This window comes from Chionomys nivalis, chromosome 21 (genome assembly GCF_950005125.1).
Source record: "Chionomys nivalis chromosome 21, mChiNiv1.1, whole genome shotgun sequence".
In the NCBI taxonomy this organism is placed as follows: Eukaryota; Metazoa; Chordata; class Mammalia; order Rodentia; family Cricetidae; genus Chionomys; species Chionomys nivalis.
The window spans coordinates 50723630-50738662 of NC_080106.1; the positions used below are offsets into that span (position 1 = coordinate 50723630).

At 36.7% G+C, this 15033-nt stretch overlaps 1 protein-coding gene across 1 annotated transcript in view; it reads right to left on the reverse strand.

The window, feature by feature from the left end:
• Positions 1–15033, reverse strand: part of Iqcm (IQ motif containing M) — a 425687-nt gene that overhangs the window by 85033 nt on the left and 325621 nt on the right. The window contains exon 11 of the mRNA XM_057753761.1: positions 2700–2861. Within this exon, the coding sequence (XP_057609744.1) occupies positions 2700–2861 (162 nt within the window). The remainder of the gene's footprint in view (positions 1–2699; positions 2862–15033) is intronic.

The following is a 15033-nucleotide window of genomic DNA, read 5'->3' on the forward strand; positions in this document are numbered from 1 at the left end:
AGCTCCAGATCAACACTAACCTTACATGCAAAGTTTAGAATACAAGCTTTAACACTTATGAAGAAAGGAATCTTTTAGAAAATATTGTAATTCTTTAAATATATCTTTAAGTTTCCTTTGATGACTTTACTGAGGTATAGATGTTAAACAATATGGCATACATTTACAGTGGACAATGTGGTGAATTTTGACAGTTTGCCCATAATAACATTACACAATCAAAGTTCTAGGAATTTTTATCACTCTTAATTGTTTAATCCATTACCTCCTAACACTGGCCTACTTTACTACACAACTATCAGTCTCCTTCAGTTGCTATGAGTTACCCCACCTTTTCTCAAATTGAATATAATCAGATTTACAGAACATCTATTCCCTTTTGTCTGCCTTTGTTCATTCACAGAATTATGTCATGTATACATATTTTCATGTATTTCATTAGTTTTAAGGATTTTGTTGTTTTTACATATTTATGTATTGTACATCAATAGATCAAAACCTCTATCTTCCATCATCTGTAGTTGAGTCTCTCCTCTTAGGTAAATAGCAGTGTCTGTTTATGCTGAATGATACAATGCATGTTTAGCTTTTTAAAGAGAGTGATAAAACTTTCTCGAAGACTGCATGATAATTCAGATTCACACCAGAGTATGGTGGTTTTCCAGCAGTTGCATAGCTCTGCTAACATTGGAGGGCCAGCCTTCTCCTATCAACCATTTAGTCAGGTGTGTTGATACCCTATTGTGGATTGATGTACGATTCCCTAATGCCTTTAACAGAACTCTGTCCCACTAAAAAACAAATCGTTTTGTACTTTATGTTTTTATTTAAGTGTGTATATATAGTACAATGCATCGTTTTATGGGATTTGACTCATTTGTAGTAGTATGACACTTGTACACATTAATAAATATGCTGATCAAGATGAAAAACTGGTCCATGACTCTGAGAATCCCTTGGGCAGTTTCTTCACACTGGAGCACAGTAACAAACCTTCAGATCAATAAAGCACAGGCTGGGTTGTGGGTTGTGTTGGATTGTTTCTCCTTTTCTCAACTGTCCCTTCAACAGAGCCATACAGCACATGGCTCCTTATTTATTATAATCTATCTGAGATTCATCCACACCATCATGCTCTGTAACAGCTTATTCCTATTTATTTTTGAGTACTTTTGAATACCATTATATAGTTGCAGGTAATTTTGTTTATCCATTCACCAACTAAAGGCCATTTATGTTTTTTTCCAGATTTTATAGATTATGAACGATTTTGTTATACATACATACATATTGGTCTTTATATAAAAATTATTTCACATATATATTCAGTTATAATAAATAAAAAGGCCATTAATTTGAAAGGGAACAAGGAGGCTACATTGGAGGGTTTACAGAAGGAAAGTTGGGGGAAAAGATGCAATTATAATATCCAAACATGAAGAAACTATTTTTTAAATTTTTATTTTATTTTAAGCTACATATAACAATTATTTCATTTGTTTCCATTAATCACCTATGAAGAGATGATTATATTTGGTAGATAGAGCATAATAAACATCATAAGAAATTTTGAGTCAATCATCCTGCATTTTTACCAGCAATACGTACTCCATATCCAGGTCAAACATCACACTTAGTTTTTACTATCAGTCATGTTTTTCAATAGATGAGTGGTATTACCTCACTGTAGTTCTAAAGTCCATTCATCTTATAACTAATGGTACCAAGAACATTTTCATTCATGTGACTGACAACTAAACACTTTATTTATTTAGCTTGAATCAATATGCAAAGTTAATTCATAGGACAGATTTTTCAGTAAATACTGTTGGAAATTTTAGACATAAAATACTATTTAAAATTTTAATATATACTTTGAGTCATATACAAAAATTTATTCAAAACTCATTATATACTAAAATATAAATCCTAAAGCTGAAATTTTATAAAAGAACACCTTTGCGACCACAAGCTCAGCCAGTATTTCCTGAAAATGACAGAAAAGGCATAAGTCATAAAGAAATACAATGGTCCATTGGACTTCACAAAATAAAAATCTCTTCAAAAGATGCAATTTAAGAGAAGATGAAACATGCATCAAAACATGTATATAATGCAGAATTTGTGCACAGAAATATCGACAGAAACCTAAAGCTTAACAATAATCAAAACAATCTGAAAATGGCAAAAATGACTAAACAGACTTCACCAAATAAAAATTAAAATAGCAAATACAAAGATACAAAATATGATGAGTTACTTTGAACATGCAAATTAGAACCATAAAGGGATACCACTAGATAAATGTTTGTTGGACTTGCTAAACACAAAAACTCTGATAACAGTCAGTGTTAATACAGCTATGGAAAACAGCAACTTTTATATCCTAACTGGTACGGGGCATGGAATGGCAAGATCTCCATAAGAACACTATGGCTAAGAGAAAAGCGTGTGTATGTCTGTGCATTGTACTGTACCCAGAGGCTTTACATGAGGAATCCACAGTGGAAACAGCCCAAATGTTCATCATCCAGAAACAGCTGAGCACACTGTGTCCACTGTATGAATGAGGGCACAAAAGCACAAAATACACACGCTTAGAGCTGAGGACACACACAATACCCAGGAAGTAAAGAGGATGCTATAGAGGATAAGGCAGCATTTCTTCTTCTCCTTAGCAGATAGAGCTAGCATCTTACCTATGTACTTATAGCCTTCTTCTCCATCCACTATCGGCCTCAGCCACGTGGACTGGAGTCTTGTGCTAATGTTCACTTTGGCTCCCAGAGGAGGGTAGAGTGTAAATAACAGTTCTATTGCATTGGACTTTTTGATTACTTCAGAGTATCTTCCTTGGCTATCTGTAAACGAGAAGAGAAAAGTGGGTGATTTTAAAGATTTACACATTTTATATGTCTTACATATTCAGTACAAAAGATGAAAACTAAAACTTATCAATTTTAGCATTATATTGAAAACCTGGGTTGTCCTGAATCAGAATTACTTTAACAAAAGTCATATTGCTCATATAGTCCTAACAAAAATGTATGAAGTAAGGAATTTGCCAATATTGAGCTTGAATACTATTTCAAAAAATGAAATTGCCAAAGCTACACAAAATTAAAATAAAAAATGAACAGCAAACTGTACATTCCAAAACACAAATGAACAATTCAAATTTTTTTATAGCCATTAAACAGTAAAAAGAGATATTCTGGCAAAATGTTGAATCAATGTAAAATTTTACAGTGACAATGAAGAAAGAATTAGCATCCCTAAACTAACAAAATAAAAAGATATACTAAGGTTCATTTTTTTTCAAGCATATTGTAACTTGAAGTGGACAAAGAACTGCCACAAGGTCTCTAAGGTAGTTCTACATCACATTTTCAAAGCACATCTCTAATGAATCCTGTTTCTATACACCCCAAAAAATAGGTTTCCAGAAACTACAAACCTTATCATACAAGTATTATATTGTAGCAAGGAACTTTTATCAACTAAACATTACCTGTATTCAGAAGTACATCAGAAAATGGAAATGGAAATCAAAAATTTATCTGAATTGCAGAGCAAAATGATCTCTGGTTATGGCCTTGGGTTTTCTTTGGCATTTGTAATTTTAGATTTTGGCTAATAAGTCAGTGTTCTAAATCTCAATGGCTTCTGAGAAACTAAAAGGAGAGGGGATTTAGTTGATAAGGGATGAAGAAAGATAATACAGAAGAGGAAAGGGAAGGAGAAGGAAAATTTAAAGATGCTTGAAAAAGACTTAAGAAATCTTTATATTTATCTAAAAACTACATATAGTACATACAAGACTCTATGTGTACATATATAGTGTAAAAGTGAAATTACACCCCTTGGGGTAAAAATGCTTCCCCCAAGAGTCATAGAGTATCTAACGAAAGCCTAGTACTAAGCTGAAAATCCTCCCAAGTGGTTGGAGGATTCCAAGACACTCCCAAAACAATAGTGTCTATTACTATCGCCTTTGCTTGCCTCCCAGAACTTAAAGATAAGGCTCTATTGCTGAAGACAACATACAGTTAGAACATAGGATTCAGAGGGCTAGAGCTGTAACTGACCTCAGAGCCTCCTCCCCAAGGACTAGCTTTCATAACACAAAGGGTGGCGTGCAAGCTGTTAGTGTAGGGAAGCCATTAGTAATCCTTCTTATCTCTGCTGCTTAAGAACCACAACAGTAATATCTGATATCGCCAATGGTAGAATAGTGGTACTTACATGCTGGCAGTAACCAACAGCTCTCTAGTGGGTTCAAGGCCCACTTAGAAGGAAGAAAGCTATGCCTTGTATTGTAGCCCTCAAAAACTATGCATAGTGGGTGAGATCATAGATCTTAGAAGATGAGCTGCTATGGTCACCTTTCTAAACCACTATCATTCCTAACTACATCCTCAACACTTACCGATAAACCCACCATGAAGTGAAATGTCACCCCTCATCAAAGAAGCTTCTTTTGCAGCAGCAGCAAATCATTACAAAAGGTATAACTAATCAAAATTCATACAACCACTGACTGTTGACAAGTGTCTGGCCTTGATAGATAAATCCACAACGCAAGTCCTATACCCAATGCTCAGAGACCAAGGTAGAAGAGGAGGCAGAAAGATTTTAAGAAGCACAGGACCAGAAAGTTTGCTGTGAGATTGTGCCTTCTAGCTATCACAGGTTCACCTCTATCAACCTCAACAACTTGACTGCCTTTGGACCTGAACAAGACCAGCAAGAGTCAACATCCCAATGCAGACAGAAGAAATTTCACAGGTTTCTTCCCACAAAATGAAGAGAGGGATAATCAGTGCTTGCCATAATGGGGGTGATGAGCCCCCTGAATAGTTAACCAATACTGGATGATATATAAATATAAACAGGCAGGCAACCCCCCTAATGGGACTGCCACTTTCTGTGTTTAAATTTACAGTAGACTACATATATATTGAATTGTGAATCAAAAATCAGAGCTTAAAAACAGGACAATAGAAAATGAAGGTTTTTCTTCTGTTTGGTAATACCATGCATTCCTTAAAATGTTAACCCCCACTCAAGGCCATGGTCAATCTTAGGAGAACTTTACTTGGGGCTATAGTGTGAACTCAGGGATTCACAGACTGCTTCTACATATCATATACTTCCTACCACTCTACTGTTAGGTCAAAATACTTCATGCTATATGCACTTACCTCACTTAAAATAAGTCATAACTTTTATTGTTAGGTCATTTTATCCAGTTTTTAAATATTCATTAATAAATTTAAAAAGGAATATGACATCAGTTTATCAGTGTGAACAAAAATATAGTCCTTAAACAAGGTAAAGACAATGGAAAGCAGTCCTGTTCTTAAAGAAACTAAATGTTTTTAAACTTGATTTTTCAAACTGAAATTGAAAGTCTTTTTATACTATTACTGATTAATTTTTCCATTTATTTTACATCCCAACTGCAGTTTCCACTTCCTCCTCTTCTCCCACTTCTCCCTCAGCCTCCCTCTGTTCCCCCGGCAACCACTCATCCTCTGTTTCTGTTCAGAAAGGGGCAGGCTGTCCGTGGGTGTCAACAAAGCATGGCATATCAAATATGTGTATATGAGTGTGTATGGTGTGTGTATGTCAGTGTGTGTGATGTCTGTGTGTATGTACATGAGTGTGTGTGTGGTGTCTATATTTGTGTGAATGGGTGTGTAGTGTGTGTGAGTGTGCAAGTGTATGTGAGAGAGAGTAGGTGCACATGGTTATGTTGTGTGTTTGTGTTGTGTGTATGTGTTATGGGGTGGTATGTGGTGTGGGAATATGTGTATGAGAGTATATAAGTATGAGTATGTGTGGTGTGGGGGGTATGTATATGTGTGTATGTGGTATTTTAATGTGTGTCTGTGGTGTGTATGTATGTATAGGTGAATAATACCAACATGATGGAGATACTATGACTGTCTTAGGGTTTCAATTGCTGCAAAGAGACACCATGACCACAGAAACTCTTATAAAACAAAACATTCAATTTAGACTGGTTTACAGGTTCAGAAGTTCAGTCCATTATCATCATTGTGGGACATGGTGTCACGTAAGCAGACATGGTGCTAGAGAAGGAGCTGAGTGGTCTACACTTTGATTCATATGCAACTGTATGTCCCTGTGGGCATAGCTTGATTATATGAGACCTCAAAGCCCACATCCACAGTGACACACTTCCTCCAACAAAACCACACCAATTTCAACAAGGTCGAATCTCCTAATAGTCCTAATCTCTATGGGTCAAGCATTCACACACATGAGCCTATGTGGGCCATTCCCAAACAGCTTCAATAATACTATGATGTCTCTTAAATGTTCCACCTTAATGATATGCTCTTCACTTTCATTTGATTTAAATGTTTTTTTCATTTTACATTCCAACCACAATTCACCCTCCCTCCCTTCCTCCTGCTCCCTCTCCAACACTTTTCCCCTTTCTAACCCCCATCCACTCCTCAGAAAGGGTAAGGTCTCCCATGGGAAGCCACCAAAGTCTGGCACATCAAGTTGAGGCAGGACCAAGGCCCGCCCCCTGTATTGAGGCTGGGCAATGTATCCCTCTGTAGGGAATGGGCTCCAAAAAAGCCAGCTCACACTAGAGATAAATTGTAGTACCGTTGCCAGTGACACCAAAGACTGCCAAAGCCAAAGAACTGTCACCGGCATTCGGGGCTCTGGTTCAGTTTCATGCAGGCTCCCCAGATGTCAGTCCATCTTCACTTTTTCTTAATACAGTGCCTCAGGACGTTCAGATTAAAGCCATTCAGATGACCTGATGTTCCTCTCATTTATGGAAACAATACCGTCGCAAAAAATATACAATAGCAGCTTTCATTAGGCCCATCATACAGGATTCATAAGAAGTTTCATTTTACATTGCTTAGAATGAATATGTAATAAATTTACTTCCTCCATTGGAAGTGAAAGCCTTCCTATTCAGTTATAAACACTTGTATTGGTAAATTGAATTTGTTTTAGGCAATTGTCTTGCTTTTCTTATCACAAAATCAATACACTTTATATTGTTTTAGATATGTATACATTGACATATTAGATTTTGTGTATATGTACCCTAAAGGATAAGGTAGAAATTCAACCAATATTTAGTCATTAATACTATCATCAATTTTAAAAGGCATATTTTGAAGAAAAACTGAAGTTTCACATTTTTAATATTTTTAATATTAGTTTTTCATGCTAATTTAGTATCAGAGCAAAATGTAGTGTATGACGGACCAAATAAAGATGTAGTTATCCTCAACAGTTTTATCAGCCTCTTGAACAGTTTTATCAGCCTGTGTGTGCGTGTATGTGTCTGTGAGAGAGAGAGAGAGAGAGAGAGAGAGAGAGAGAGAGAGAGAGAGGTGTATGTCCATGGGGGTATGAGTTTGGGGGCTGATTTGGGGGGATGAGTGTGTGTATGTCTTTCTGGGGAGTTGTGAGTATACAGAGAGTGTGTGTGTGTTTATGTGTATGTGTGTTATAATATTATTTTAAGAAGTGTTACATTTATTTATGCTGTGGGATATTTGTTTAATGATGCAAAGATGTGCTGCATTCTTTTATGCTGCATTTGTTAACTCTGTGAAACTGTGTTACTTTGTCTATTTAAAACACCTGATTGGGCTAAAAAGAGTGGAACAGTCAATAGCTGGACAGAGAGAACAGATAGGTAGCACTGGCAGGCAGAAACTATGAATAGGAGGAAATCTGGGAAGAAGAATCAAGTAGGAGCAGGATAAGGAGGAGGACACTAGGGGTCAGCCACCCAAGCTATACAGCAAGCCATGGAGTAAGAAGTAAAGAAAGGTATACAGAAAGATAAAATCCCAGAGGCAGAATACTGATGGGATGATTTCAATAAAGAAAAACTGGCTAGAAATAAATCAAGCTAAAGACAGTCTTTTATAGGAAAGAACAAGCCTCCATTTGTAATTTATTTGGGAGTTGGGTGGCAGGTCCCCAAAGAACCAAAGTACAAATAGTTAAAAAAACAACATGATTCTGTATTTCCGTATAGGGCCTGTGAAAGCTGAAAAGAAAGAGAGAAAGAGGAAAAGAAAGAAAAAGGACAGAAGTCTTTTAAGAGGCACTGCTGTTCAGCTGCTGTCTGGGCAGCACTAAATAGAAACGACAAACTAAGAGAAAACTTCTTGTGGCAGTATAGGCACCGACTTCCTATATAACTAGAAAGGTTAAATGCAGTTACTGGTCAAATGCACCTCCAACCAGACTGCAAGCTTCAGGCTTGGCTCTAATGAACTTAGAAGCAGGTAGAGAAAGCCAATAGAGCAGCTCAGAGGTCATAGCTTTGAAGTTTACAGTTTGCTCACATGGTCAAAAAAGACCAGAGGTCTTTTATGCAGTAAAAGAGGTTCAGATGGCAAAATTTCTAAACAGTTTCCAGTGTGTTTTACAACATGAGTAGACAAAAAAAAAAGAGGAAGGAAGGAAGGAAAGAAAGAAAGACAGTCATAGATAGAAATAGTTTTTAAATTAAGTCTTTAAAGAGTGAAGTAAAATAATAAAAATCAGGCCCCGTAACACTGGGAAATACACAGGGAGTCTGGTCTCTACATAGTACTATTTGATTTTGAATTTTTTAAATGTTGGTGAGTAAGCAACAGCTGCTATGAGACCTGGAATTGGAAGAGGGACTATTTAAATAAACCAGACATATAATTTAGGAATTTCTTAACTTTAAAAAAGTCAAAAAATGTATTTCTCAAATGGAAATCAAAAATGCTTTGCAGAAGAGGGTTTGCTTTTGTTTTCACAGGAAAAAAAGATGCTGTGGATTTGTCCCAGGTTCACATGGATTAGCTTTCATCAAGGGAGAGCTCCTGCAACTTGGCAGGTGACATCTGTCAACAAAGGTTATCGTTGGTCTTCCCAGGACTTCACCATTATCTCAGGTTTTCTCAGGGACTCCTAAAGATGCCTTTGCCTTAGACAACAGGAAACAGCCTAGAAAAAAACAACATCCATATTTCTGAGAAGTCAGTCATGGGAGGATTTTGGTTATTTGATGGGATGTGTGTCTCTCATATTGAGGGGAATATAAAAATATAAGATAAAAATACAACTATTAATCTCAGATGTTTTGCAATGGTATGGATTTTGGTATGCTGATGCAAATTTAAGGTTAATTTTGTTACACTGTTTCTACTCTACTTTGGGGTACTGAGCCTATGCAGTTCATTTAAAAATGCAGTGGATGTACAAAAAATGAGGTTAGTAGTAAATCTATAATAATCAAAATTGTAGTCACATTTTATGTTTTCTAGATTAAATAAGTAATAGATAAATGGTCTTCAAACACTTCAAAGATTTATAGAATTTGGTGTTTTAGGTGTTTTGTTAACTTCAGCATTTCATGACAATGAGACACATCTTTTCCAGGCAGCACCGATTTACTTCATAAAAGGATGATGGGCACTGAAGAAACTCCATAGGAGTTTGCTTTAATTGTGGCAAGATTAGCCATTTTGGCAAGAAACTGTTTTTGCCTTGACTGCTTGACAGTACATTGTATACATTGTATAAACATGCAGAACTCATAGCAAAGTGACTGTTGAACTTTGCCTGAACAAGGCATGACAATCCTTCATGGTTTCTGCTTCATGGAAGAGTCTGCCAGACATTCTGCAGGATACAGAGGAAAGCGACTGACAAACTTTGTCAATACAAGAGAGGAAAGTCCTTTAAATTTTCTGCTTCACTGAAAAGTCTGTCAGATACTCTAGACTCGTAGGCTGAAGACAGATGCCCCAAAGTTGTAGAGGAACTTTAGGTGATTGTCCAGGCAGCAAAATGTCTCTGTTGTTAGAAAATATTTCACCCTTCTGAGTCTTTAATGGAGTTCAAGTCTAAATAATTAGAGGTTTAGTTTCCCTTAGTTATGATAGAAAGTAAATTAGGAATCACTAAGATAAGGTATAAAATGGAATATTTTCTCTGAATTTGCTAAATACAAGTGCATTGGATATTGTAAATGTAATTCTTACTTAGTAACTGTTTTTATAGTAACAGTTTTACTATGCTAAAGTTAAAACTTTTCATTTTTATTTAGACTAAAAGGGGGAGATGTTATAGAATATTATTTTAAGATGTGTTACATTTGTTTATGCTATGGAACATTTGTTTAATGATGCAAAAATGTTTTCCATCATTTTATGTTGCATTTGTTTCACTCTGTGAAGTTGTGTTACTTTGCATCTCTAAAGTAACTGATTGGTCTAATAAAGAGTTGAACAGCCAATAGCAAGGCAGGAGAAAGGATAAGTGGGGCTGGTGATCTGAAAGAATAAACAGAAAGAGAAACAGAGAGAAACGAGATTAAATAAGAAGAAGAGGAGGAAAGGAAAACTCCAGCGGTCAGCTACTCAGCCACACAGTCAGACATGGAATAAGAAAGAAAGAAAGAAAGAAAGAAAGAAAGAAAAGATATATAGGAATAGAGAAAGAGAAATTTGCTAGAGGCAAAAGGTAGGTGGAATAATTCGAAGTTAAGAAAAGCTGGAAAGAAACAAGCCAACCTAAGACTATGCATTTATAAGAAAGAATAAGCCTCCATGTGTGATTTATTTGAGAGATGGATGTCGGGCTTCTGAAAAGAGCAAAGAGTAGAAACAAACCATAACAGATGTGTGTGTGCCTATGTGTGTGTCTCTGTGTGTGAGGCATGAGTATGTGTGCTGTGAGTGTGTTTGTATGTGTCTGTGGAAGGTATGAATATGTGGTATGTGTGTGTATGAATGTGAGTGTGTATGTGAGAGTGTAAGTGTGTGTGTATCCTTGTTTGTGAAAAGATTCGCCTTACATTTCATGTGCTTCTGATTCTTTCTAGCTTAAGAAATAAAACGTAATATTTTTATTGATTCTATTAAAAATGTACCTCAGACAGTAACTTTTTCTAACTAAATACAAAATGAATTCTGTTTATTTTTAAATAATAAAGGCTAGTCTTCAGAAATGAGCCATCCTTTAGCTCTCAATTTTATTTTCTAAATTTATCTGAACTGAATGTTACTTAATGTCTGTAACTTGAATCTGCTTAAAGATTATAAAAAAGGTAATACTGAATTACTCCTAAAACTAAGTTGAGTGCATTTCAATTAGACAAAGAAAACCATACTTAAATGTATCCAGGAAGAACAGGCCTTCAAATCCTGCAAATATTCAGGGGCTAAGGCAGGAAGACCATTTTGGGATCAAGGCCAGGCTCTGGGGTTCATAGTAAGTTCAAGGTCAACTTGGGTTGTATAAGAATCTGTCTTAAAAATTCAAACAACAAAGGCAAAAACAGAACAAAATGCTAATGAATGTTTCATTTTGTGGCTCTGATCTATTAGTCATAGTGATAAATATCTTTAAAGACATCATAAATAAGAGGATTTCCCTCTGTGTGCTACAACCCTAAATCTGTCTGTTAAAATATAATATAATCCCAATAAAAATGCATACCTTCTCCAATAATTTTGCAGAATAAATTACAGAAACAATGTAATTTTGGCCTGGATGAAAAGAGCAGAACTGAATCTAAATTGGCTGCGAAGGAAGTCTCATGATAATTCATCCTGAGACCCAGGTTCTCTTTACCTCTTTACCCATGCAACTCAATAATAAGCAACTGTTACGAGAAATAGACATGACAGGCAAAAGACAAAATAACAAGAATTCAGATTCAAAGGGGGAGAAAATGGGAAGAATGGGGAAATCGGTGTCCCATGCTCAAGACATTTCGAATGCCAGCCTGGGAATCATATCCTACTGTTTTCAGTTTTGCCTTCTACTATGTTTTTTTTTTTTTAATGCAAGATTCAAGTCTACCTGGTAATCTATGTATCCAGCGACTACTTTATTTCAGAGGCTCTGTGAGCATTTGGGTCAAAGCTAGAAATATTTTTGGGTGAAATTGTCATGTTTTTTTCCAATACACACCATGGGAACTCATTCATTTAGAGATCACTCCACAATGTCTAGTGTATAATCCTGTTCCTTGTCTTAGTTCTGCTCTGATGAGGAAAGAGACCCATTTATCACACATTTACTGTTTTCACTGAGCCTCTTGACATATTACCCAGTCAGCCTTTTAGCTTTCCCTCTGGAACATTCTTTACAGAGTGAATCTCTTAGATTTGTAACAGTCTGGGTAGGCTAAACATTTCACATGTCATTTGTCCTGGTTCTACAGTTACAGCTTTCCTCAAACATGGTTCTTGTTTTTATTAGAAGCAAGGAAAGGGAAGCAAGCTGCACTTCCAACTTTGCTTAGAATCCCAGCATTCAGGAGGCTGGGGTAAAACGATCACAAGGTTGAGTCCAGGCTGAGATACACGGTAAGTGCTAAGCCAGCCTGAATTCATAGACCTTGTCTCAAAACTAACCTAAGTGTTCAAGGTCCCACTCAAGTGAAAGAAAGGTCCAGTTCCAATAATGAAACTTCTGCTTCTACACAGCAAAAAACTTCCCTCTAGTCAGTACCTGCTCCTCACTTCCTCCAGAACCCTCAGTAGTAGAGCTTCCTTACTGCTCCCAACAGTCTCTTTATGATTTAGATTTCTCTACTACAATTTATCTTCACCCCTCACTTTTTCTGACCTTTTATTAGCAGAGTCAATAATGCCAATAATTCTACTAATTATCTGAGGTAATCAAGGCTATTTATCTTATCAGTTTCCTTGGTCTTCCTCTCACCTCTACCCCCTGAAAGAATTAACACATTTTTCGATAATATATATCACTGGTGTCCCACTGATAAAGGCAGAATCAAGATGATGGATATATAGATGATGATAGATAGATAGATAGATAGATAGATAGATAGATAGATAGATAGATAGATGATAGATAGACAGACAGACAGACAGACAGACAGATAGATAGATAGATAGATTATGGATATATAGATGATATAGATAGATAGATAGATAGATAGATAGATAGATAGATAGATAGATAGATAGATTATAGGTAGGTAGGTAGATTGTAGAAAGATAGATGATAGATAGATAGATAGATAGATAGATAGATAGATAGATAGATAGATAGATAGATAGACAGATTATAGGTAGGTAGGTAGGTAGGTAGATTGATTATAGAGAGATTGATGATAGACAGACAGACAGACAGATGCAGCTATCTTACTGATGCCATTGATAAAGTTCACAGTTGTGCTGGTTGACTGAGAAATCTCTGATTTTATTGAATTGGAATATACCATCAGGAAAGAATAGTCAGAGCTGTTGCATAGAGGCTGAAATTATACCCATGGGGTAAGTACCTCTAAAGCATTATTGGGGGTACTTTTAAGGCCTTTAACTCAGATGGTTCTTGTTTGCTTGCTTACCTTTGATTTTGTTTGTTTTAGTACTGAATATTGAAACAGTTCTTTGTGCAACCTGGGGAAGTACTATAATCATGAACTTGCAGTTCCTTGATAGTTCTCTTTGCTTAAAGTCAAATATGGGTTTCAATAATACCCATAAAATCCTTGAAGCAACTCATATTGCTGTTTGGGAGGATAGCTGAAGATGATAGACAAGTCAACACATCAAAAAGACTATGAGCTTAAGTATGAAGTGTAATGAACTAAAGGGTAAAGCCAGGAAAGCCAGGAAATCTAGGATCCTTAAGGAAGCCAGATGACTTTAAAAAGAACTCCCTAGGGAAGCAGGTAGGCTAACTGCAGATCTTCATCTCCCCTTCCACGTCTCTAAATCCAATCTCCCAGTCTCACCTATAGCTCGAATAACAAACCACCAGTTGAAGCCATCCCTCCCTATTTCCAGGGGGTCACACAAATTTCCCCTTCAACTTTCCTGTCTCCCCTCATCTCTTTATCCAATCCCTAACTACATCAGGCATTCTCTGAAAACATGCAGGACGCTCCAGCTAGGGAAGCAGATAGACTGATTATCAATCTTCCCCTCTTTCTTTTTCACCTCTAAAACCAATCCCTCAGCCAACCCCCAACTCTGTAGCAGACCACCTTCTCTGAACTCCAACTTCTCTCTGTCCACATCTCTGGCTGATCATGCAAACTTTCCTTTCTTACTTCCTCCCTATTCATCCTGTTATCCAACCCCCAACTCTAGCAGACATTGTCTGCGAAACCACCAGCCAAACTTGCCAGAGAAGATAGGAGGTCATCAGAACAGGTAAGAGAGCTTGAAGTCTTCATTCTCCTTCCATCCATCCATATCTAATCCCCCAATATCATCCCCAATATTGTGGCAGACTCTCCTCCCTCTCTGCCACCCCACCCTCCATTCCCAGGGACTAGGCAGATCCTGATGGAACAACCTGATTTCTTTCTTCCTGTAGACCCACTCAACCCTGACCCAGCCTATTTCCTGAATGTCAGTTCCCAATACTTAAAAATATATTTTACCCAGAATCCCCAGTGGCCCACATATAGTAGGAACCCAAAATTTCCTACCAGGAAACAAACAGGTATCACTCTCTCCTGAGAACCAGAGAGGTCAATAGAAACCAAGGAACAAAACAACCACTCAAAAAAGACAAGATCATATATCAACACCAATCTATACTCCACTATATTGAAAATTCCAAAAGATATGGATAATTTTCTCAATCATTGTCCTGTACCAAAATTAAATCAAGATCAGCTTGGCAATTTATTTTTTATTGATATTTTTTGAGCTCTACATTTTTCTCTGCTCCCCTCCCTGCCTCTTCTCTCCCCCCTTCAATCCTCCCTCAAGAGATATTGTCTTTTTCTACTTTCTACTTCCCATGTAGATTATATCTACACTCTCTTAGTGTCTGTATTGTTGTCTAAGTTCTCTGGGATTGTGGTTTGTAGGCTGGCTTTCTTTGTTTTATCTTTAAAATCCACCTATGAGTGAGTACATGTGATAATTGTCTTTCTGTCTATGAGTGAGTACATGTGATAATTGTCTTTCTGTGTCTAGATTGCCTCACTCAAAATAATGTTTTCTAGTGCCATCCATTTTCCTGCAAAATTCAAGCTGT